This window comes from Eumetopias jubatus, unplaced genomic scaffold, assembly GCF_037043125.1.
Source record: "Eumetopias jubatus isolate StellerSeaLion01/CBP00866 unplaced genomic scaffold, mEumJub1_p1.0 scaffold_15, whole genome shotgun sequence".
NCBI lineage: Eukaryota > Metazoa > Chordata > Mammalia > Carnivora > Otariidae > Eumetopias > Eumetopias jubatus.
The window spans coordinates 33,206,061-33,232,898 of NW_028274821.1; the positions used below are offsets into that span (position 1 = coordinate 33,206,061).

General features: G+C 41.6%; 1 protein-coding gene across 3 annotated transcripts in view; it reads left to right on the forward strand.

The window, feature by feature from the left end:
* Nucleotides 1-16,201, forward strand: part of KDM4C (lysine demethylase 4C) — a 506,632-nt gene extending 490,431 nt beyond the window's left edge. For all 3 annotated transcript variants that reach the window (XM_028107256.2, XM_028107255.2, XM_028107257.2), the window contains 3 exons: nt 5,794-5,913; nt 10,675-10,767; nt 15,113-16,201. In XM_028107256.2, coding sequence (XP_027963057.1) covers nt 5,794-5,913; nt 10,675-10,767; nt 15,113-15,289 — 390 coding nt within the window. In that variant the 3' untranslated portion in view covers nt 15,290-16,201. The remainder of the gene's footprint in view (nt 1-5,793; nt 5,914-10,674; nt 10,768-15,112) is intronic.
* Nucleotides 16,202-26,838: the final 10,637 nt, after the last annotated feature.

A 26,838-nucleotide genomic window follows, 5' to 3' on the forward strand; every position in this document is an offset into this window, starting at 1 on the left:
AAGGGTGATATTAAATATGACTTTTATTTAACAAATAGTCCAGGATTTACTCCTTCCAAATACGGTTCATCCCCTTCAAAAGAGTCCCCTTGAGAGCCTACCGTTGATCAAGATACTTGGTACTTACCTTTCTGGCCTGGGATACATTCTTGTGGATATCCCTAAAGAGAGTATACATCTTCAGATTGTGATGTTTAATGAAAACTTGGGGACAGTCACAAATGATCTAGGGCCAAGCCTTGTGATTAGGAAGGTGGTACTGTGAATATGTTCTTTTCCTTTTTGAATGATGGCTTTCCTCATAAACACTTTGAACAAGGATTGGGTGGTCTGGGAAGCCCTCCAGTTTTATATTCCACCATTAAAGGTGTCATCTCTACTTTGTGAGAGGAGAGATCTGCCATCACCCAAACCAGCAGTTGCTTATCATTTAGGGTTGTCGGTTGTAAGCAACAAAAAGTGATTGGTAACTTATTGAAGAACTAAAGAAATGTAGTGGAAAGTTACCAGGAAGCCCACAGACTCTTCAGTAATGCGAAAGAATGAGGTCAGAGAACTGATGAAAACAAGGGGGGCTGCTCAGCTGGAACATGGGCAGGACCAGGCCCATGGAAGGCAGTCCAGGAAGGACACAGAGGCTTCCTCTTGCGTGGTCAGTGTGGCCCGAGCCCTGCCTTCAGTGATGGGCGCTGCTGTTCTGGCTGCCACTGCCGCCCTCTGAGCATGTTCTCCCCCTCGGCTGCTTCTCTGCATCTCTGACCGCAGGGTCTGCATTCTGAGCAGGTGCAGCCAATGGACCAGGCCCCCATCCATGTCCTACTGCCAGGGAAGCTGGGGGAGGGAGTGTCTGACACGTTCCGGGATCTGTAATGGCACCAGGTCTGCCCCCCGCTGAGACTCTGAAGGGGAGCTGAGGGTTCAGATGCGGGGCAGCCAAACAAATGATAGGTAGCAGTACAATTAGTACATGGCCGTCAGTCAACCTTGTTCATCCCTGCCGGAGTCCATTAATGAGCGGGTGATTAGCCCTCAAAATGTCAGCAGTTGCTGGTAGCAGTTCGCTCCCGGTCAGTAAGCATTTTCCCCACAGGGGGCCGTTAGAAGTTCCCAACTATATGCCGATTAACCACTGGGAGTTCAAGTACCACGTCTTCCTGTGCTACAGCTGCACTGAGAGACAGGGTTGCCTGCTCCGTGGTTTATACTTGGTAGGAGTAGAGGTGGGGATGGGTCAGCGGGAACATGGCTAAACAGGCAACATTCAAGCACAGCTGCTTGAAGAGGTCCTTGCCAAGGCTTCAGTAAGAGTTCCAAGCCCGCAGTGACTTCAGAATTCAAATAATCAGACTGGCGGTTGGGCTTGTCTCTGTGGCTGGTGGAGCAAGTGCGAGTGAGCCCTGACTGTGGCAGCAGTGTGATGGGACACTGCCCTCTTGCCTGGTTGGGTGACCCATCTCACTCCTTTCATCAGAGCCCTTTAATCATAGCCAGAAGCCTGCTCTTGACTGTGATGATGATTTCTGTCTTTAATTTTCACATCATCTATTTGGTACTCCAATACAGGCTTACCGGCAGCTCCAGACACCAGTGTCCCTGTGGACAGGGCTCTGGCAGGCTTTAGGGGAGTTTACACATCCCTGGAGGAAGTACAGTAAATGGTAAACAGCTATTTATGTCAGGGGAAGCCAAACTGCTTCTGAGGGTCTAGACAGCAACTGGGAAAAATGCATTAGTCAAGGTTTTAATGCATATAATTTTCCAGCAAAGGTGTTTACTTGCTCCAGCAACACACTAAGAACTGCATTAGGAAAGACCTCGTTAGCCTTTTACATCCTTTAATACACCTCAAATACTAGAATGCTTTAAAAAAGTCACCTGGGTCACAGAGCTATGGGGCGGGGAAGGGAGGCTGGAATCTTCATCTTCAATGTGTGCCTCAGTGGTTGGGACCACACTTTAAGGAGCTATGCTCCTTGTGTACAGCTGCGGGAGATGTGAGCCAGCTGAAGGCCTTTAAGAGAGGGGGCAGACCATTCACTGGGGCTTTTCACAAACTAAATCCCCTCATGATTCTATTTTTCAGACTTTTTATATTTAAAAGAAACTTTTTTTTTAAACGTGAAATCTTATTCAGCTTGTTCAGTCAGTAAATCTTATTCAATCCATAAATCAAATAGAAGTTCTTTTCTGGTTGAAGTGATCATGGCAACCAAAGCTCACACTCCACATGGATTTCCCTTCAAGGACCCTGAGGTGGTCACGCCATGCAGATATGGAGCTCAGTGTGACAGGCCTCCAAGTGTAGGTAAGATGCCCTTTGTCCCTAGCTTGGGGAGCTAGACATTGTTCATGCCTCCAGTATCTCACCTGGATGGTCAGTAAATAGATACTGGATTAATGATTGTGACAATCATTGTGACTTCTGCTTTGGAGGGACCATGAAAACCTCAATATCAAACCTTTCAGCTTCTTTTCTTCAGCCCACATGCTTCTACTTCCATTCCTGTTTGAATGTTTTTTACTCCATGTAGTCATAGAAAGTTTCTGGCAAACTCAAAATTTTGAGACAGCTGGTGTGTTGAAATCATCTCTCTATGGAGGAAACTAGATGTTACAGAAATACATTTTTTTATGTATTACTATGAGCTGCCTTAAATCCATTTGGAAAGTAGCTGGGGTGTAAATAGTGAATAATACTAAATGAAGTTATATGCAAATCAGAATAAAACCACTTCCAGCTAACTGGCCTGGCAGAGAATGAGAAGGTAGCCATCAAGGCGAAGAGGGATGCCTCCTGTTGGAGGATGAGGAAAGGAAAGTCACAGAACAATTTTGTGTTGTTATATAGTTGGTTATTTTTCTTTATTCTTCTACTATGAATAAAGAAAAAAAGAATTCTGAAAGCCAGATTGAGAAAGCAAACTGAAATGTCCTTCCTAGATTTTGACATGAAAGGGTATGAAGTGATTTTTTTGTGACTGATGCAGAGCAAAGTTAGGTAAGAGGCTGAGCTGTAAGTTGCTCTGAAGTCAGGTACTTTCAATGCCTAATTAAGACTTGTGAGTAAAGGGCAAATTGACAGTGAGACAGATATCAAACCGTATCTCAGACATTTTGTTTTCAAACATCTTTTTTTTAAAGAAGAATTGTTTCTCACCTGGTAAAGTTGCTTATGTTTAGTTTATTCATAAAGCTATATTATTATGATAAATTGCTCAAGTATCTTCATACTTTGCTTAGGCCACATTTCCATGGCCATTGCCACACCTTTGGTGATATGGTACTTAAAATTTCAGGTCAGGATTTGTTTTGGAGAATTATTTTAAAGGTTGGAAAATCTCTGTCAAAGATTAGATCTCTAAAAGTAAGAACCTAAGTGTCCTACTTAGTTGTATTTGGTGGGTGAATAAATTAGGGAGTGCATTCTCTGTGTTCCCCAAGGCCTTGAATTCCTTCGATTGGGATTGAAGGGCCCAATAAATAGAATTATCTTGCCTGAGGAAAAGCAATATAGAGAGACAATGGAGTCAGGATTTGGAGATTGAAAAGATCTTCTTCATTACTAATAAAGCAGATGTTGTAGTGTGTGGTTTATATCTGTGGGCAAACAGGGAACCTGAAACTGGACCTGCAGATTAGACAGGCCTCCTAGTGACAGGGGTGCAGGACACCTCCAGCTCCTCTCTGGGGAAGGGGCAGAGCAGAACTTGAGTTCTCTGTCCACAAGGTGGCTCCAAAGGGAAAGGGAACATGAGGAGTAAAGCCACAGTTACCAAACTTTACTGGATCCCATCTGCTGGGTATCTCAGCACATCTTTTTTATGCAGTTCAATCTATTAAGTAACTTAGGTCTAAACAGCTTAAGACTTGGTGTCTGATGAGTGTCACTGTGTTTCCCCTGAAAATATCCCACGAGCCCCTGTGAGTTTGCTCGGGTGGCCCAGAGCCCTGTGGTGCATAGTTTGGAAAATGCCATCTCCTTCAGAACTCAACAACAAAATTAAGTCATTGCTTATTCTCTTGGAAGAGTGGATGAATGAGAGTGGAAAAGAAGCCAGGAACATTACCCCAATGGAGCTCCTCCACGTGGAAGAAAACTTAAGGAGCGGGAAGACACACACTCTTGTGCCCCCTCCCCCTGTCCCTATTCCTTTTCCCAAAGCTTCCAGGTTTCAGCTCAGTTATCCCAGAGCCTATGTAGCTTCCCAGCCTAGGAGACTGAATAGTATGTATAGAGAAGCTGCACCCTCCAGTGTTCTTGGTACCAGGTGAATTTTTGGAAGGGAAATGCAAGGTGAAATGATAACCCCAGGGGCATATATGGAATACATTTCTACAGCCTACCCTTTCAATTCTGCATGCCCAGAGGTCAAATATTACGGAGGCCAAGGAGAAACTTTTTATTTAAGAGCAGACTGTCAATTCGGTAGAGCCTCTGAGCACACAAATTTTTCTTTGCCCATAGCTTTAGATGGAAGGGAGTCTGCAGTGAGAAAAATGAATAGCTGAGCCTCTCATGTATACTCCAAACCCAACAATAAAATGGCCACTCCTTTATAATGCAAAATTTCTATTAATAATGAAAAGTAATAGATGGTGGATTTCTGGTCATAAACAACTAAAATATTTCCTGTGTGTGCCTCTCATTTAAACCATAGAACCATGCCCATTCTGCATTTATAGCTTGATTGGTCAAGTGTGCATTTCGATCAGTCAGATTGGCCTCATCGTAAAATATCGGTATTAGCAAAACACAAATTGCTAAATGTGCAAAAAATTTACCAAAGAGGTCAAGTATTTAATTCATTTGTATTAAAAATTTTCTATGTCATACCCAATACATACAAATTTAAGAGTTTGCAAACTATGTCTGTGAAAACATTTTATTTGACCTGTTTCCTCCCTTCCCCACCAAAAAACAAAGCACCTTTCAAGATGGACTACAGGCTTTGCTCTGATCTACTCTCTTAGGAGGAGGCACTGTTGAGTAGAAGACATAAAATGAAAAGACTGGCTATGGGTGCCTCTATGGATGCCCGTGGAAGGAAGAGGGGTGGTCACTTAATGGGCAGCCGGCAGAAGCATGCCTCTCCAGGGTGGTCCAAGGATCTTCTGAGGAGGCCTGCTAAACAGCACACTCCCCTCCCAGCCTCACCTGCCACGCTGCAGGTGCTTCTTGCCTTCCTTTTCCCTTGCTGTTTTGCCAGCTTGGACCTCACTCTGTTCCTCTCTCGTCCCAATTCCACCTGTGTGTCCCAACTCCTACTATTCTCCCATTCGGCTTCACTCCTCCAGAGATTCTGACAACTTAAAGGAGCCCCTTTGGAGGCTCAGTTTCCTTGTCAGTAAAATGGGGATAATTAATAATCTCTGCCTACTTCGTGGAGTGATTATTGAGGATCAAATGAGTTGTATGTTAAAGCATGTGATTAACTGCAAAATACTGTATAAATGTCAGGTGTTGTAAATCATGAGCTAGTCTCTTCTTCAGCTAAAGGAGTTTCCGTGCATATTTTAGTTACCCTCTGAATGATTCCTCGTCAAGTAGCGAATGTAAATACTGCTCTTCTTTTCCTGCTTGGCTTATGGTGGCTCCTTTGCAGCTTTATGATGGAGGCTGAATCTTTAAGTACTCCTTTGGCTCATATCTCTTCCCCTGAACACCCATGCAAGATCATAATCCAAACACAGACAATAACTCCTTTTAATTGCCAGGAGTTCATCGTTTGCTAAGTTCCAAATGCAGTCACTTAGACACTTGCCTTGAAAAGCCTGTCTCTATTTCTTCCACAGAGCCGAGACTGTGTGAAACTGGGCCCTCCTGCTGAGGGAGAAGTCGTGCAAGTCAAGTGGCCTGATGGCAAACTCTATGGAGCAAAATATCTGGGATCAAATGTTGCCCACATGTACCAGGTGAGTGCTGTCCTGTGTGAGAGCTTGCTGAGATGGACAGGAGAAGCCAGAGGGCAGATGTATCTCCATTGTGCTGCTGATCAATAAGCCACATGAATTTGGAGCACCTCTTTTATAAAAGAGGCAAAGATTTGGTGTCTAACGACCCAGATATTGGAGTTTTATTATCAAGTTCAACACTGGGACACTAATAGCATTTGGTGGATGGTTTAATTGTAAAGAATATAGTTAGGCCACAAAAGCGACTGGATGGTAGGCTGCTTTCTTGTGTGTACATCATATGGGGAGAGACCAGTTTGCTGCTTTATCTCACTGTAAGCCAAGACAATGATGGCTCTTCATCAGCCAGCAGCCCCTGAATGGGTGGCTTTTGCCTGAGAGACATACCCCCATTGGGTGTCTCCTCAAACCTAAATCAATTATGCATTGACACAGTTGTGGCCACCTAACCTTAAAGGAGTGCTTAGTTCATGAAAAGTACAGCAATCGGTTGGATATTCTGTTCACTAGGGAACGCTATATATTACTGAAGAGTACATATACAATTAAACAATGAAAATATTTTATCCCTATCAGAAATGAGAATGAGTAAACTCTAACAAGGGAAACAATATGGATGGCAGATGTGCATTTATATTCCTTTAGGCTTTAAAAAGGAACACATTTATTAGAATCAGTACATTGTAGTGCTTTCAGTAACACAGTGGCAGAAATCAGTGTTCTCAAGCTAAGCAGTAGAGTAAAAACAGGAGGACTGAAGTAAAAGAAGAAAAAAGAAGGTTCTGGCCTGTTAAGTTAAAAACAGCTTGAGAATGATAAGACTGCCAGTTTCAGCAGAGAAATTGTTCAAAGACTGATAAGGGGCAGGGGCTTCAGTGGAAGAGTACATTATAAGACATTGCACCAGGAATTAGAGCACAGTGTAATTAAAGGAGTTCAAAGAGGTTTAGGAAACTTGAACATTTTTTAAGGTCTAGAAAAGCCTAAGGTGAATAGGGAGGGGAGGACGTTTATATACATGTTCTGTATGTGTGTACTCACACACACGGACATGTGCATGTGTGTGTAAAAGCTATTTTCCCCTTTGTCGTAGTGTTAAGTTGCTGGAGCTTCTTTGTATCAGACTGTTCAGAATTAGGCAAAAATCATAAGACAGACGTAATACTGGAGAGTCCTAGAGTCCTTACTACATCATTTCAAAAGAAAACAATTATATTTAATTAAACAATAAATGCAAAAGTGAAGCATCTTATATGTAGCAAAGCTATTAGCTACATGAAAAGTATCATAATGAAGACATGCTGAAATTCAGGCTAATTAGTAATCAGTGTGTTAACTTCAGTTGAATTTATGATGGCCTATCAACATAGAACTATAAGCATATTTATAAACTCAATGAAAAAGTTAAGGCTAATATTAAAGTTGTCTCTCAAGTACAAATAGTTTAAAATTCCTCATTAAACCAAGTGCCCTTTTGAGATCATTTTTCTGTTTTGTGTCTAATTATTCAGTCTCATCATTGAATAAGCAAAGATGTTTATAAAAATAGATGTAACCAAAAAATTCCGTTGCACAGTGCTAAATATCCTAAGTGTATGCACTTTTTTGACCCTCCCAGAAGAATGAGGGTAAAAAGGTTACATGAATTTAATAATTTGTTGAAGAGCACACAGCTGGTAAAGGGAAGAGCCAGAGTTTACTCTCAGCTCTGTCCCAACTAGGGTAAACAACCATCCCAGCTTGCTCAGGACTGTCCTTGATTTTAGTGCTAAAAGTTCTGCGTCCCGGGAGACCCGTTGGTCCTGGAATGATTGGTCATCTCACCGTACTCCTTTTTAGTTTTATAATTGCCTTTCTCTCTTTTCAGAATTTTCAAATTATCTAAAACAGAGGAAAGGTAGGCACAAGTAGTTCTAGCTATGCTATCAAATTGTATAAGTGAGATGACACCTTGGCCTAATTAAATATTAAAGAAACCATTCTGCTAAAACAAGGTCAGGAAGAGAAGCCTCCTTATCTCAGCCTTCTGGGAAGTAACGGGGGGAGCTCTCCTGTGACCGAGACCTAATTCCACCCTATCGTTTCAGCTTAGTCAAATGTGAGCAGTACATGAGTAAGAAATTTGATTATATATATTATCCTTACTGTAATTTTTTTTAAACTCCAGCAGTTGTTTTTATTAACATAGTGTAGCTGCATGGTTTCACTTACGTTTTAACCAAAAGTGCAAGCCTATTCTTACAGCTTACATGTAAAGAATTCAGACAGACAATTTGGAGACTTGAAAAATATTATAAATGGTTCAGGGTTAGAACATACTAGACATTCTGTCCTAATTGCATCCCTTTTGTTGTTTGCTCCTGGTAGAGGTCACGTGTGGTTAAACCTAAACCAAGAAAAATCACTCTGAATCAGGCATTTGATGAATTTCCCCCAAATGATCTAGGTTTCTGTTAGCCAATGTCACTTACTTTTCTCTGACAAAATCTCCTAGAATGTTGAAAAAACAGGTTATGAAATTATTTGCTACCATTTCATTAGCTTGAAGAAGTTTTAAATTTTCATTTCAGATGAAGGTTTTCACACATTGTTGTGGTTTACATGTTATGAGGTTGAGAACCTGGGATTTTCCTGGCTGAAGAGTTCAGTTTGACAAAATGAGTTTTGAAAGTTAAAGTTTCTCTAAGAACTTGAGAAATTACTTTATCTAGGAGGATTATTATATAAGAGTAAATATATCATTTCTCCCTCATACGGTATCAGAGCCTCTTAAAGAAACAAATGGTACCTACAGGCCCAGCCAGTCTTAATGCTAAATTGGCCACAGTCTCATGTTCTGAGAAATCATTTGAGCAGCAGCTTTGTTTCTCTGTTTTTGCTTTGGAGGTGAGGATAAAGTTTTCATATCACATATTCCAAGACAATTTTCAAGAATTTTGGCCTGTTTGCAGTGTTCACAATAGCCAAACTATGGAAAGAGCCAAGATGTCCATCAACAGATGAATGGATAGATAAGATGTGGTATACACACACAGACACACACACACACACACACACACACACACACAATGGAATATTATGCAACCATCAAAAAACCCTGAAATCTTGCCATTTGCAACAACGTGGATGGAACTAGAGGGTATTATGCTAAGCGAAATAAGTCAGAGAAAGACATGTATCATATGATCTCACTGATATGAGGAATTCTTTTTTTTTATTTTTTATTGTTATGTTAATCACTATACATTACATCATTAGTTTTGGATGTAGTGTTCCATGATTCATTGTTTGTGCATAACACCCAGTGCTCCATGCAGAATGTGCCCTCTTTAATACCCATCACCAGGCTAACCCATCCCCCCACCCCCTCCCCTCTAGAACCCTCAGTTTGTTTCTCAGAGTCCATCGTCTCTCATGGTTGGTCTCACCCTCCGATTTCCCCCCCTTCATTCTTCCCCTCCTGCTATCTTTTTTTTTTCTTAACATATATTGCATTATTTGTTTCAGAGGTACAGAACTGTGATTCAACAGTCTTGCACAATTCACAGCACTTGCCATAGCACATACCCTCCTCAATGTCTTATCACCCAGCCACCCCATCCCTCCAACCCGCCCCACCACTCCAGCAACCCTCAGTTTGTTTCCTGAGATTAAGAATTCCTCATATCAGTGAGGTCATATGATACATGTCTTTCTCTGATTGACTTATTTCACTCAGCATAACACCCTCCCGTTCCATCCACGTCGTTGCAAATGGCAAGATCTCATTCCTTTGGATGGCTGCATAATATTCCATTGTGTATATATACCACATCTTCTTTATCCATTCATCTGTCGATGGACATCTTGGCTCTTTCCACAGTTTGGCTATTGTGGACATTGCTGCTATAAACATTGGGGTGCACGTATATCTTTGTGGTAAATATCCAGTAGTGCAATTGCTGGATCGTGTGGTAGCTCTATTTTCAACTGTTTGAGGAACCTCCATACTGTTTTCCAGAGTGGTTGCACCAACTTGCATTCCCACCAACAGTGTAGGAGGGTTCTCCTTTCTGATATGAGGAATTCTTAATCTCAGGGAACAAACTGAGATTTGCTGGAGTGGTGGGAGGTGGGAGGGATGGGGTGGCTGGGTGATGGGCATTGGGGAGGGTATGTGTTATGGGGAGGGTATGTGTTATGGTGAGTGCTGTGAATTGTATAAGACTGATGAATCACAGACCTGTACCTCTGAAACAAATAATACATTATATGTTAAAAAAAAAAGTAGGAAGGGAAAAATGAAGGGGGGGGAATTGGAAGGGGAGACGAACCATGAGAGACTATGGACTCTGAGAAACAAACCGAGGGTTCTAGAGAGGAGGGGGTGGGGGGATGGGTCAGCCTGGTGATGGGTATTAAAGACGGCACGTATTGAATGGAGCACTGGGTGTTATATGCAAACAACAAATCATGGAACACTACATCCAACACTAATGATGTATGGTGATTAACATAACATAATAAAATAAAATTGGAAAAAATGAATTTTGGCCTGTTTGAAAACATATGTTGTTCTTAGTTTGATAAGGGAAAGAGCTCTCCTTCCTTCCTTAGTTGTTGGCTGGTTCTTTTTTGTTCTGTTGAGTCCTTTTTTCCCTTTCTTTATGTAGTTAATTGGAACCTTGAAAAAAAATGGTGACTGCTTCTTTGTGTATGAATATGTGTGTGTGTCTGCATATATTATACATATATATATCATGATGTCTTATTTCTCATTAGGTTGAATTTGAAGATGGATCCCAGATAGCAATGAAGAGAGAGGATATCTATACTTTAGATGAAGAATTACCCAAGAGAGTGAAAGCTCGTTTTGTAAGTGCTGGCCAATACCCCTCAGGGATCGGCCATGTGAATGTCTCATCTTCTCTCTCTGTGTCCCAAGCCCAGCGAGAAACATACTTGGGCCTTTGGGTTGATTTTCAGGAAAGCCAGTACAACTTTTCCCTTACTTAGGCAAACCTCAACTTTGGCCCCAAACAGGAAACCAGTGCAGGTTCCTTGTTTTCCTTTCTAATGAGGTCAAATGATCTAACACTTATTGGCATACCAAAATAGTTGTTGAATACGTAGTCTATGCAAGGCACTAGGAGCATACAAAGGTACCATCCAGGCATTTATAATATTGTCAGCAGAAGCAACATTAAAAGAAGTTTTCAGTAGTAGATTAAAGGGGACATGGTATAAATGAACGTCTGGTTTTCTATAGCCTTATCATATATTGATTAACGTCTCTCCAGAAACTCATTAATGGTTGTGTCAGTTCATAATTAAACCAAGCTCTCACTTTTATAACTGAAGGAATAAAAAACCCCAAAACTAGGTGTGGGAATACTAAAGCTGTTTTTTTAAAAAAAGAAAATGTTTTTAGTTTCAACCTTTATACATTGGGTATAAAAGACATTAAAAAGACAAATAAACATGGACAAATAATCAAAACTGAAGTTGTTAAAAAATATAATTCACAATAACTTAGTTTTCATTATTGTATCATAAAATATTTAGTGGACCCTGAAATGAAGTCAATTTAACTCATTTAGAATTGCATCTATTACATCTGCAAAATAATAAATCCTGAACAGGGAAATTTGAATGGGATTTTTTTGACTAAAATGAAATTTTTTTTCAGAATAAATGACACCCTTAGTTTTCAGTGAATGCTTATGATATACTTTTCTGCAGTGATAGAGTTACCTTAATTTGGAAAATCCTTGGATTCCTTAAATCTTCAGTTGTATATTTAGCTCCTTTTCCAGTCAGGTGGGGTCCTAGGAACAGGGTAACTGCACCAGGTATCAACTGACTTTCTGAGCTTCATCCTTGAGAGGAAGGTCTTTCAGAGTATATCAAGAGCAGAGTGATAGTATCAGCTCTGCTACTCATCCGGTGAGAAATGTGACACATAGGGAACCCACACACCTGAAAATAGATTAACCACCAGATAAACTGCAGGGAAGAGAAAATCAAATATTCCTCTTGTTAATTCCTAAAAACGATCTAAAAAATCTGTCCATGCCCTACCTCTTAAAAATCTCTTAAGAACCACTTCTTCTTCAAGATACCAAAGATGGCTACCTCTCATGCTGTGCTCCTGTCTTCCATAGATTCTCCCTCCTCTCCCTGCCCTCCCTTGCTCCCCCCTCCTCTATTCATTCATTCATTCATTCATTCACCTAGAGATTGAAGGATGGGGAATGGAGTAGGTAGTCCTCTCTAAGTCTCTCAGGTCTTTCTAATGCATATGTGATTAAGCACCAGCTGGGTCTTGTAAATTTCAAATACTGTTTCTTAATCATAGTAAAAGAACGCCTTTTACTTTCTGCTCAGATCACAATCTCTTTGTTCCATAATAGATTTGTCTTCAATACCAGGTTGCCTTCCTGCATAGCCTTTTTTGAACCCAGCTTCTGAATTTCCGAAGATCCATTTCTCTGAACGATCACACCAACATCCAACTTTTTTTTTAATTTTCAGAGAAGAATTTTTAATTAAAAATAAGAGTCAGTAAAAAATACATAAATCACATATATTATCTGAGTGTAACCTGTTATGTCAAACAATTGAACCTAATAGAAAATATCTTCAGGAACAAAGGCTCATAGTTACTAAATCCAGTTTGCTACCTCTGTTTTTATTGAATTGAAGACTTATGTGCTCCTGTTACAGCAATCCAGCCTTTCCTTCAGGTTTGTATATAACGCTCTGGCCCTTGGTTGGTCTATCTATGACTGCTATTTTTTTTTTCCAGTTGGTGAAACAAATCTAATTGGAAAACTCATTGATGGAAGATATTTTATGTTAGAGAAATCTCTTTTGTTCTTTTAAAGGAGGGGTGGGTTAGCAGTCTCACTGCTAAATAAGAGACCTCATATTTTAATGACTTCTGCTCACCCAGACACACGCTGACTTGGGAAGAAATTTTTCAAAGGAGTCAGCAGTCCACCTCGGTGATTTTGCAGGGGTTCTTTCCCACTAACTTCAGAAACGGCCCCATTACCTTTTATTGTCTCACAGAATAACCATGGCAACAGTGCATAATTAAGTAGAGCTGCTGGTAAATCGGTTTTATTATTGTATTTGAGAGGCCGACTTTTGCTGTTCTCACACAGTGGCAACACTTTCACAGATGTTTTATTTTCTCCTTTGATAACTTTAGCACTTATAAAAGGGAAAGATTACTCATAGGAAGTACTTTGCCAAGAATGAATGAAACAAAAATGTTTTCTCCTAATGGCAGAGGGTGCCCAACCAACCCATAATCTTTTAGTTATTTTCTTCCCGAGTGAAACAAGGTAGTGTCTGGGGGTCCATGCAGGTAGCCTGTTACCCTGGATAACCATCTCATGAACTGGTGGGGAACATGCCCGCTGTGCACCTGGGTCCATTTTTTAGTTTTCAAGCTTCTTTGTAACTGTTCCATTGTTTATCTCTTCTTCATGATTGACCATGTGTTTCAAGTCCTCAAAGCTGGGACTCTGCCTCTGTCACCAACCAGGGGAGGTGGCCTCAGTGACAGTGAGATGCACTGTGCATTGACATCATCTGGAGTGATCTACCTCAGTGAAAATCAGTTAGAAATGCATTTTAGGAGACAAAATAGTAGGGAAGTGGGAAGCAAAAATAGTGTCTTACTGTAGCCTTTACCTGAGCATAACAGAAAAGGCCCACATTCCTTCCACCTGGCTAACACTTAATTGAGCAGTGACTGAGTTGCTTGGTGTGGAGAACATGTAAAAATCAGTACTGCCTAATATCCTCACACTCAAGGGGTTCAAGGAATCCCTAGTGGGAAGAAAGTTAACTGCCCCTCATCTCTGCCACTGACCTCATTCTACTGTGTTGACAAAGTCTTACAGGAACCAAAAGAAGGGCCCTCAGGTTTGCCTGTGACAGAGAAAATTGAACAGTGTCCATGCAAAGGGAAAAAGTACATCCAATGACAGAAAGCCATGAGCCAGTAAGGTGTGGCCAGGAACTGCAAATAATTCTATCTTACCAGCACATGGGGTAGGATTTTGCTAAGTTATGTAGGTCTAGAGAGCTTGGATGCCATCTTCAAAGGCAGCAAAGCTATTGGAAGAGACGATAATCAGGGTGTCATATAATCAGATAGTTTGTAGAGCACTTTCTTCTAGTGGTACTGTAGAAAATAGCCTGGGGGTGCAGCATTTGCTGCAGTGATTTAGAGGAGGAAATGTGAGGCCTGTACCATGAGGCCAGCAGGGACAAAGAAGAAAGGATGGAGGGCTTCAAGGAACATGTAGAAGGGGACCTGGACGTGATGGGGTTGGGGGACACTTATAGTGACTGTTAGGTTTCTAAACAGTGTCGCTACGTAGATAGGAGATAGCTATGCCATGTATGGAATATAGGAAGGATAATAATGGGGAGGGAAGACTGTGAGTTCAATTTAGGGCAGGTTGATTTGAAGTGCCTTTGGGATCAGTTCTCTGAGATGCCTGCTGAGCAGTTGGACATGCAGGCCTGTGCACAGAAGGAGGTCTGAACTGGAGTGAGAGATGTGAGCATCCTTGGAGAAGAAGTAGGAATTGAAGCCAGGAGTGTGGGTGTGAGGGCTCAGGGAGCATATGTGCAGAGGAGAAATGCAAAACATCAGGAGCATTAGAGTTGAACAGATAGTTAAAAAGGAGAACCCCAGAGACATCAACAGTAAGCAGCCAGAGGAAGAAGAGAGGCAGGAGGAAGGACTTATAAAGTGTCAGAGAAGACAGCAATTCCAGCAATACTTAGGTGACAGAATCGTCAAATACATTTACGGTGAAAAAGTGTCATAGGAACTGGACTGAAGCAAGGACAGTTTCAGGGAAGGCCCAGAGGAAAATAGAAGTGGGGTGAATTAGAGATGACTGTTGATAGATTTGTCAAAAACCTGGTTGGGCAAGAGCCAGAGGGGAGATGGCAAATGAGGGAGATTTAAATGAGAAGACTTTCATCCTGCTTCTGCTGGGGGTGGGAGATCCTGAAGAAAGTTGGGGCTACATGGAAGCAGGAGCCTGGATGGAGCAGGTGGGAGGCCCCAAATCCTGGGCTAGTGGCCAGGCCTCTGCACGCCACCCTGAGCTGGCTAGATCAGATCTTTGTCCATTCTTGTTATGGTCAAATGCCATGCTTTCTGCAGCGTGACGCTGGCTCTTTCTAGTCCACAGCCTCTGATATGCGATTTGAAGACACATTTTATGGAGCAGACATAATCCAAGGGGAGAAAAAGAGACAAAGAGTGCTGAGCTCCAGGTTTAAGAATGAATATGTGGATGATCCTGTGTACCGCACTTTTTTGAAGAGCTCTTTTCAGAAAAAATGTCAGAAGAGACAATAACCTGCATATGCTGCTACAGGCAACAGAGCAACGTGGGCCAGAAAAGGAAAGATGAAGGGACAATCTTGGGGCCGTGCGATGTGTTTCACTGGGGTAGGTGACAGGGTATGTGTCTGACAGTGGAAAATTAGGCTTTTCAGAGTTTGGTCACCTGGACCACAGATTACAAGTGTTATTAATTGGTAACAACAATCTGAAGTCCTCCCCTAGTCTTGCTTTCACTTGTGAGCAATTGTGTTCAGTGATCCCAAAGAATTTGTCTAAGTGAAAGGAAATAATAGTGAATCACCCACCAAAAAGAGCCAGTGACAGAGGAGGTGGGTCCTCACCTATGGCCTAATTAGGCCCTTAGTCAGGAAACACATGGACACTTCTCTCCCCAACCCCAGCAAGTGGGAGCCTCGATACCCAGGTAAGAGGCTGATAATTTATATAATTTCCACAGTCAGGGAAGGACTCTCACTTATTTGTTTTAAATGGCAGTTTTTATAAAACATTTTTAAAACACAAATGGCCTGTATGGTAATGAGATTTACCCGTGTGCTATCTGTAATTTCCCTTGTACAGAACTTTTACATTTTTTTATATCCCTGTTACTTTTGATTGTGTCTGATGAGAACTGAGTTGTTGGCCTTTGTGAAATTTTTGGCTCTTGAGAAAGAATTCTTATGAATTGTATGGGAATTTTATATATTTAAAGAGGGATATCTGGGGCTGTTATTTTTAAACACTTTTTTTCATAATATTCTGAGTAGATATTTATAAACTATATTTCTTTCATTATGTGTTTGTAAAATTAGAGTTTAAATAAATATGCTTTGATGCATAGTTTTCAACTAATATGATTTTTCCTTTTTAAAACAGCCTGAAAATGTACTAGTGTTTAAAAATAAAGATTTCCTTTTTCTCCAATTCTGCTTCTGACTTTTTTGTTTATGTTTAAATCAACAGAAAAACAAGTTTTCTTTAGGAGCTGTCTAAAAAGTTTGTCAGGCCTTTCTTCGTTCACAGACTTTTTACATAACTGGACACATTGCCAGACCTTTCAGACATGTCACTGGGCATAAAGGCTCCTCTACCTGCCCACAGGGCCAACTGAAGTGTTTCCCTCAGCTTCTTCTGGGCCTTGAAGAACTCTGAGCACCTAGAGTCTGGAGCTTTTTTCATCCCAGGTTTCTTGGTCCCCAGTTACTTTTAGAAAAGGCTGCATGGACCCTCCAGTCCCTTCCCTCACTTTATAGATGAGCTGTGGAGGACAGGCAGGGAAGAGATTGCCCAGGGTCACAGAGTCCTTAGTGACTGCTTCAGTTAACTATGGTCACAATCACGCTATATTACAGACAACTGCAAAATCTCAGTGGCCAGCCATGGGAAGCACTTGTTTTGCTTATGGGCCTGCAGGTTGGCTGGCCTGAGCTGGGCTTGGCTCGGCAGCTGTGCTGACCTTGGCTTGGGTTAGCTCACATGTCTGCTCCACATGTCTCCCATCATCCCACTGGACCCAGTGTACTAGCTCAGGTGTATTCTTCTCATGTCAGTGGTAGAGGCCGAAGAGCCTGTGAGCCCAGCCAAGTAAGCAACATTTCAGTCCACTCTGTGGTGTTGGTTAACATCCTATGGGCCAAAGCTCAGAGCCAGGGATTCAAGGGCATTTCAAAGTTTCATGGCAAAGAGTGAGGATGTATCATGTTACTGGGTAGAGAGTACAGAACTGAAACTGCAATAACAGAACCACAGTTAAATCTCAGTTCTCCAGACCACCTGCTGGCTGAGGGCTCTTTTTCCGGAGTGCCTCATGCCTGAACTCGGAGCTGGGGAAGAGCCCACCAGTCTTACTTTTACAGGGATTGGGCACTCCACATTCCCTACCAATATTGTCATATATTTTATCATAATCAAGCTTGTTTTTTCTATCTCCAGGTTTTGAATGGAGCTGACCTGCCTTCTCCACGATATGCCAGGGAAGTAGGCCTGTGTAAGGCATTTAAGAAGAATTAATCTAAATAGGATCATTCCTTCTGTACACGTTTGCCTGTCAGCAAGATTTCTGATTGGCTGCCACAGGGAGGAAATGTGCAGAGTCCTATGTGATCTCAAATACAGCTGTTTTTTATAGGCTCACTTAACTCACGTTCCTATAACCAAGTACAGCTGTATACGGCCTCAGCAAAACAGTGCTGGCCACAGATGCACAATGGCTCTTGAGAAAGACACCTTTGTTTCACTGCATTCTGCATAAAGTCATTATTAGCTCCATGACCAGACAGATCGTTAAAGCTTTCTCACTTACTGTATGACACTTCAATTGTAATTTTAATTTCTTTGCGTTACACTAACTGCATTTTTAGTGTGTATGTGTAGCATGAAATCAGTTGAAGGCTAGCTTCTGGTATTAAAAAAATTGCTAGCTGTGACAATTCTAATGTAAATCTAATGGCAAGCCCTTTCTCTGGAGGTTAGAGGATTAATAAAAACTGCCTGGCATATTTCACAACATTTTAGTTTCTTTATGTGTGTTTGGAATGAGAACAGTGTGATTCTTGTCAGTTTACTTTTATTATGGTACTTATGTTTGTTCATCTAGAGAGAAATGGAGAAGAAGCATCCAGTAAAATATCACATGGCTTCTTGGAATACATTATAAATTGCTACTGGCTAATAGTATATGAAAACATGTAGACTCAGAATACAAAAAGATGTAGGAGTGAATGGGTCACTTCTCCCTGTACCCATCCAATGTGAAACAGGGCTAAAATGTGTATGGTACTGTTAATGACTGGGAGGTTTTATGAGTATCATATTAGAGTAGTATATGCTGCAAAGTAACATTGTGCACTTTTTTTTTTTGCCTTTAAGTAAAAGGGATCTGAAATGAAACTATTTCAGATATTAATCAGCCTCATAAACTTGAAGCTAACTAGAGGCATTTTTATTACATGAAGTAATTGTAATTGGTTGGTTGCAAAACTCAATTGTACTACAAACTCTTTCTGAGAATTAAGATTTGCAGTTATTGCAAATGTTACTCATGCTTTTGCCCAGTGTGTTGTTAGAGACATATAGCACTGACTGGTGGGGAGAAGGAGTCCTGGCCTCTGAGGAGGCCTGACCTCTCCAGCAAGTGGACTAAGCACTCAGAAATGTCACACTCCATCCTCAGTAGGTGCAGGACCCTTGAAGAAATTGAACTTCATTAAGAGCAGATGATATTAACGATGTCTTGAGTATCTGTTGTGAATACCAAGCCTGGTAGGCTCCTTAGTGGCATTTATTTACCTTGTTTAACCTCCCCCAAGAAATCAACAAAGTAACATTACCCACTTTCATGGAGGGAAACTAAGGCTCTAAGTAACTTCTAAATCCCTTAACCTTCTTGGTGCATGAAGAAAAAAGGATTCTAAACATGACCCAAACAAAAGACATTGGATAGACAACTTTGAAGCCCAGAAGACAGCACTAGAGGTATAAAAGAGGAAGACATCATTTTTAATGGTAGATGTTTAAAAATACATGGAATCTACCTTCTGACAAAGGCAAAACTGTAGAGACAGAAAAAAGATTGGTTCTTGCCAAGGACTGGAGGTGGGGGAGGGACGGACAACAAAGTGGGGCATGAAGGAATTTTGGGGGGTGGTGGAGGAAATATTCTTTTTCTTGATTGTGGTGGTGGTAGCAGGACTATATGTTTGTCAAAAATCATAGAACTGAACGCTGAAATAGGTGGATTTTACTAGATGTAAATAGCACCTCAGTAAACCTGACTTAAATCTAGGTGAACAGTGGACAAAACTGTGAGAGAGAGCATGTCTTGTGTCAAGTGGACAACAAATGAGAAGAGAGAGGTCAGAGCCCTGGAAGAGCTAAACAGATGGGTAGAAAAAGAGGAGCCTGGGAATGAGCACTGAAAGGGAAAACCAGGATGCTCTGATGTCCCAGACAGCAAGGGAAGACAGTGTTCCCAAAAAGGAGGAGTGGTTGACAGAGAGAAAATGCAGCAGAGTCCAAGTAAGATCATGTAATTGTTTATTAGGAGGCCAATAGTGACCTTGGTAAGAGCATTTCAAGTGATTTCAGATGAGATTAACATTCAAATTGGTGTTCCCTGTTGGACAGGCATTACTTCTTTCTCCCACTTCCCCTCCTCCCTCAGTCTCTCCCCCTCCCCTTTCTCTCTCAAGATTTTCTTCTTTGTCTTTAGTTTTCAGAAGCTTGACAATAATGTGTCTTGGCTTTGATTTCTTTGGGTTTATTTCATTTGGGATTTGTTTAACTTCTTGGCCTTTCACCAAATTTGGGAAATTTTTAGTCATTATTTCTTGGAATATTTTTTTAAATTCCACACTCTTCTCTCCATCTGGGCTTCAGTGACAGAAATGTTGGGTCTTTTGTTGTTGTTCTTAAATGGGTCCCTGATCTTTTTTTTTTTTAAAGAAATGAAAAAATTTTTAAAGATTTTATTTGAGAGAGAGAGCAAGAGAGAGAGAGAGAGCACGAGCAGGGGGAGGGGCAGAGGGAGAGGGAGAAGCAGACACTACACGGAGCCCACCACGGGGCTCGATCCCAGGATCCCGGAATCATGACCTGAGCCAAAGGCAGATGCTTAACTGACTGAGCCACCCATCACCCCCACTGATGATAAGTCTATTTTCTCTCTGTTCAGTTTGGGTAAGTTCTAATGATCTGTCCTCAAATTTACTAATTCTACCCTCTGTCCTCTCCAAACTATTATTGAGCTCATTGAATGAATTTCTTATTTTGGTTATTGTATTTTTCAGCTCTATAATTCCCATTTGGTTCTCTTTTATATTTTCTACTTCTTCACTGAAATTTTCTATTTTTTCATTTGTTTCAAAAGAGTTCATGATTATTCATGGAAGCATTTTTCTGATGGCTACTTTATTTTTTTATTTTTTTATTTTTTTTTTACTGATGGCTACTTTAAATCTGTGTCAGGTAATTCCAACATCTGATTCATCTTGGTATTACTGTGTGTTGATTGTCTTATTCAAGTGATTCTCCTGGTTCTTGTCACAACAAATGATTCAGTTATAACCTGGACATTTTGAATATTATGTTAGAAGACTTTGGATTATATTTAAATCTTTTCTTTTTGCCAGCGGTCACCCTGTTTTGGTTTAGTGCTTAGGTCCTGGCCTACTTTTGTGGGCTGTGGTTCCAATGACAATTCAGTTTTCAGAGCTCTTCTGATCTGCTTTGTTTGTGTGCTACTGAGAGGCCACTCTGCAAACCAGGGTACTGTTCCACACTTTAGTTCAGTTCTCACACTTTTTGGTGAGTTAATGTAAATCAGTTTCATGTGTGAGTCGGTCAGCAAATTCTTGTGCATATTTATAGAATTCCTTTCTCTAGATCTCTGCTCTCTAAGGTTACCCCTCCATTCTCTGGTTGAAAAAGTGAGGAACACAGCCTCCTGCTATTGGGAAGGCCCACTCAGTCCCCACTGATAGCATGCTAACAGGGACAGAAATGCCACCCAGCACCTCCAGGCTTCGGTAATTAGGGGACAGAGGTGGAAGTCCAGATTCCCCACTCGGTCTCCACCAGCACAACACTGAGGCTGAGGGGGGAGTACCACCCCAGCTCACTTGCTGCCACCATGTGAGGGACAGAAATCTAAACTCTCCATTTGGTCTCTCCTGAGATTATGCAGGCAGGGACCATTCATTATGTTTGATTGGGGTACAATATTGTCAGAAAGGATTTTGTCCTGCTATGCTGCTTCTTTCTGGGTCCTTTGACTATAGAGAGCAAGTTTTAAGTGTTTTTGTTTTGGTTTGGTTTTTTCCCCTGTGCCTGTTGGTGGTTCCAGCTTTCAGACTCCTCCATTTCCAAGTCCAGGATATATGGGAGATAAGAAGAAAACTCAGAGAACACATTCCTATGCAGTTCTTAGATCCTGAAGCCCCTAGGTAGTTTTCTTGCTTCTTTCAACATTTCATAGTCTTCTTATGGTTGTTCTATTATGTCCATGACTTTTAGTTATACTTAGCCAGGAGGAGTAGGGAGAACTAAGTCTTCTCCCCCTTACCCAGAATGAAGAATCCTCACTTTTTCTTTAAGATGAAAGAAAATAATTTATTGCTAACAGCAGGGGTCTAGAAATTGAAGATCTAAAGAGAACAATTGATGGAGGAATCCTGAAAGAAGGAAAAGAGATTGAGAGCAGAGGTAGAATGGTTGGTCTCACACACAGAAAAGGAGATTTCATCCACGGAGACTAATTCTTGATTAAAGAGCAGAAAAGGCAGATTATAGAATTGTTTCGGGAAGGAGCTTTCTAGTGGGTTTGGTGTATGGAAAAGGGTATAAGAGAATTAAAGATGCTAGAGAATAGTTTCTTCCTCCCCATTAGTCTGGGTTGAAAAAGAAAGGTAGTTGATGTCAAGAGGGAATTGACTGGGAGAAAATAAAGGGATGTAGGAAGTGGATGGCTATAAAACACGGATTAATACCCTCCCCCCTGCCAAAGATGTCCACAGTCTAATCCCCAAAACCTGTGAATATGTTACATTACATGGTAAAAGAGACTTCATAGTTGCTTTTAAATTAAATATTTTGAGATGGGGAGATTATCCTGAATTAACTGGATGTGCCCAATATAATTAGAAGGGTCCATACAAGGGGGAGGCAAGAGGTTCAGAGACTGAAAAGCAGGCATGTTGAAGGAAGAAGTGGGTGAAGTGATCTGCTTTGAAGACAGAGGCAGGAGCCAAGAAGCCAAGGAATGTGGGTGGCTTCTAGAAGGTGGAAAAAGTGAAATAGATTCTCCCCTAAAGCCTCTGTAAGGAAACAGCCTTGTTGATACCTTGATTTTAGCCCAGTGAAACTGATGTCAGACTTCTGGCCTCCAGAAAGTTAAAAAAATACACTGTGTTATTGTAAGCCACTAAGTATGTTGCAGTTTATCAATGGGAAACTAAGACAACTGCTAAATTGCCTGGCAGAGGATGAGAGGAGGAGAGGTTTTCAAGACCAGAAGCAGTGGGCAGAGGAAGAAGGATTCGTTTATAATTTATACAGTTAAGTGTTGATAAGGTTCAGGGTATGGTCATGAGAGTGGAGTGAAGCTGAAAGTCATTTCACTGAATCAACTTTTTTCTTTTGACTATTTAGTTTTTTTATAAATTGATAGTGCATATAGCATAAAATTCACCCTTTTAAAATGTACAATCCAGTGGTTTTTAGTATATTCACAAGGTTGTGCAGCCATCACTACTCCTTAATTCCAGAATTACTTAGTTTTAATTCAGTGGTATTCATTCTGTCTTCATATATTATGGTGTTTTAAAGAACATTTCTGAAACTGAGAGGCCTAAGAATATTTTCATGAGACTGTATTTTGAGTATGAAGGGTTCTTCTGGACATGTTATTTAATATACTCACCCATTTGAGAAGAGGACACACACTTGGCCAAATGAAGATTTGCCAGGTTGGTTTGGCCAGGTTTGTGAGTGTGGTGGTGGTCATGTGGGTCTTCTTAGTGGAAGACAGACCACAAAGGGGGAAGGCACACCCTGGCCACAGAGCTGCCCTTGAAGGTGGGGCCCAGGAGACTGTGGGGGAGCGTGACCCTCAGCTCCAATAGCCATTGGGAACACTAGAGCACAGCCCTTTGCAGCAGCTCTTTGGAGAAAGATGAATCCCTGGCCCCACGTTCACTGATGGGACTTTCATACCCTACAGTCAGTCCCCAGGCCCTCCATAGAGGTCAGTTCTCTCAGTTCACTGCAACTTGGCCCCTTGCAGGAATATTACGGATGATCTAGTTACCCCTTTCCCTTCCAGGGCCCTTTCCTCTCCTGGGTGGCTATTCTTTTGCTCTAGAAGATTTTTTATAACTCCTAAGTCATTTAGTAGGAAACTTGACCTGATCTGAACTGATAGGAGGCTGTTTATATTCTTTATCTCTCTTAATATGAATATTCAAACATACCACTATAGGATAGTCATGTTGGGTGTTAGATAATATGGGATAGTAGGTATGAAATTTCCTTTCTGAAATACTAAAACCTCTGAACTCACACAAAATAAATCTAGCCCTATGGATTTTGGATAAAGATGTGGACCTCTTATTTTATACCCACTATTCACCCCCTGCTATATAGGGCCCTATTCATCTCCATATTCCTTGAGATCCCCTGCACATAACAGACCCTCACTAAGCTTGATTGAATGCCAGCCACTTGCTTGGTTGAATGCCACGCAGACTTATGCTGTCACTGGGCTGGGGACTGATGGCATTTGTCTTAGGTTCAGATAGTAAGTTAATATTACCAGGCTTGAAAGTCTCAGAACTGCTGACCAGGGGCATACATTCTGCCAACTGAGGCTAACTGTGAACACAGCAGGGCCCTGAGGAGGGAAATGGTGGCATGGAGCCATTCTGGTGGCTGCCAATAGAAAGGGCCAGTTATCACCAGAGGGTGGGAAGGCTCATTCTCAGAGGCTGACTCAACTACCTAGACAGGCTGCCCATTGCTTCCCTGACTCTAGAGCGCAGGTTCTTCCTTAGGTCAGAAAAAGGCATGGGTTAGGCTACCTAGGTAGGGAGAAATGCTTCTTGTTTGCCCTGAAACAGAGATTTGGACTCTAGGGGAGGGATTATCTGAGGTCTTTAAAAGCCAAAAATTGAAATGTCTGCTTAGTCCACAGAATGCCCTGCATCAAGGCTTTGAGACCACCCCCTGCAGGCTCTCACTGTGTGACTCCAGTGTGATATGATTATGAAGCTATTTATTTAATGCCTCCTCCCATCAAAGCCAGAATGAGAAAAGAGGCCCCACAATAATTTCTGCATATTTTGATAACAAAAGAAATGGTTGTTGATGATAATAAAAATTGCTGCTCACAAATTTGCACCCTTTGTTGCCGTTTATAAAAGAGACCTTGTAGCACGAGCTCATCAGTAACTGAACTTTATTTTGTCAAAGGAAATGGAGTCAAGAGAGATTATGTTTCATCTTTAATATGGCTGTTCAACAGTGCCATTATCCTGAATTTCAGATTAATTTAATTGAAACTTAATGAACAAAATTAGTTGTTTTATGCAATTAGAATCCCATTTCAATGGGTTAGAAAATGAATAGGATGGGAAATGTGGTTGACTTGATTTTCCTCAAGACTGATTCTCTAGGCCTCTTTCTGCCTCTAGGTTTTCTCCCTCCATTGAATAAGAGACTAATATTTTTATAATTTAAGAAGGCTTTTGAGTTGCCAGGCTTTTTTCCCCCAGACAAACATAATGTCGGACCTTCAAGGAGGTGGCAGGGGTTGGGGGGAGGCAAAGGGACTGGGCCAGTGGGAACCAGTTACAAAGAACTAAGGACTAAGTTAGAAACACTCTCCCAGCCCAGTGTGGCCCAGCTTCTTAGACACTTGACCTCCCTCCCTTTCTGAGATGAAAAAGTGGATATTGAGCAACATCTAACAAGAGGTGAGGAGGGATGGGCTTTACAGTCATGCAGATTTGGGTACAAAGCTTCCCTCTACCACCAGTAACTTTGTGATCTGGTGTTTGTCTCTTGACATTTGAACCTCAGTTTCTCCATCAGTACAATGGGCATAATAATACCTATTTCTTGACAGTGATGTTAGGCATTCAGTGAGAGAATATATATCAAGTAATTGACATATTGCCCAGCTTTAAAAGTGGGAGCTGCTAACTGTTATTAGTGTTACTATTCTTTATCATCACCACCATCACCATCCTCATCATCTGCACCTTCATCTTCATTCTTACAACCTCAGGAGTCCTTGCTTCATGTGCAAAACTACAAAACTACATAGCCCACCTAACTTAGGTTAGTGTTTCTGGTCAACAATAAGCTTTCCCAAGTATTATCTTACTCAAGTGGAAGAAAGAGGGGAGATGAGAAAACCAATTTGCTTAGGTGTTTGGGAGGGTTGGCACTCATCTTGGGGGGAGGAGGAGGAGTTGGTACAGCTTGATATGAGGGAAGGGCATGGTCGCATGAAATTCCTGCAGAGAGTCACAGAACACTGCTCTCAATTCCCCCATCTGTGATGTGAGGGAATGAGACAGGCCATCCCTATGGACCTTTCCAGCTCTGAAGAGCTTACGATTCTACAACTACTGCCACCTTTCCTGCCTAATGGGCTGCATTCCAGTGAGCCAGCCCTTGCCAAGAAACTCTTCCAACTTGCATCAGGATTGCTGAAGCTTCCTGCTGAATGTTCCCTACCAGTGTGAGCGTTGACTCAGTGCTCTGGAATGTGGCTTCCTGAGACACAGCAGAGGTGAGAATGAGGACCAAGGGGATTTGGCACAGCCTTAGTAAACATCACCTTCCCTGTGCAGCACAGCATTGACCAAGGTGAGGCAACAGAAAATCAAAGAAAGGAATTATTTTTGTTCCCCTTGGTTTCATCAGCCTGAATTTTTAAATGGGTTCTCAGTGAAAATCTAAAAAACAGCATACTTTTGTCTTAAGTATAAGATGCTATTGCAATATTGCATTCTCCTATCAAGTGCTTCCCAGTTATTTCTGAGAGTCCCCAAGGAGCATCTTGACGTGCTCATAAATAAATCCTCTTGGTTTCCACATGGTAACTGCCATTTTCCTTTGTTCTCCAATATGACTTCAAGAATGTCAGCATTCTCAGCTGTCACTGCCCTCCAGGCTGAGGGAGAGGGCCTTTCTTCTGTGTCCTGTTGATAATGCTGAAGCTACCCCCACATTATGCCCAGAAACCAGTGTGGGTGATGCCACTGTTATAATGTCGGAGATGCAGTGAGGTTATACTGGGGCCCCGCTGCTGCCTGAGGTTGGGGATTGTGGCGCTAGGACAGCTACCACCATTCTAAGCTGAGCTTGACACCCAGTGACCTCAACTGCTGGCCCCACACTTCCCTGAAGCAGGAAGAATTGTCATCCCGTCCTGGTGTCTCCTGTGTCTGTGCTCCTCTCATAGTGCAACTTCATACGCTTAACCTGTCAAGGAGGCTGACTTGTGTACACTGCCTTTTTTTGGTCTTGTTTCTTATAGTCCTTGCTTTTGTGAGGGGTTAGGGCTCCACAGGGCTGAATGTCGGGAGCTCTGAAAAATGTGAAGAACAAAAATCCCCTCAGATTACTTCAGTTGTGGTGGTTTTATTGCAGGGTTAAGAGGATCCAAAATGCAGCCCTGGAGCTGGGCCCCACGGGGCTCTCAGAAGATTCTGGGCCTCATGGATATGAATATGGCTGGGAACAGGAATGTTCTTGGGACGTCTTTATTCTGTTGGACCCGTATGAACCCTGAGTTCATTGATCTTTAATTTTTTTCTATCATCTGCAACCACCTCCCTCACACTTCCTGCTAAGGCCTCTGCTGCCACATGGCTTTTACTGCTGGCCTTCACCATTTGATTTTTTTAGTTTCTCTTCCCAGTACCACTGATTCTCCAAATGTCCAGGCCAAAATCATCAGTAGAAATAAATTTGATGAGGACATGAATTTTGGTCTCTTGTTTATTGACATATTCACAGAACTTAAAAGACTGGCTCTACCACAATAAATGTATAGC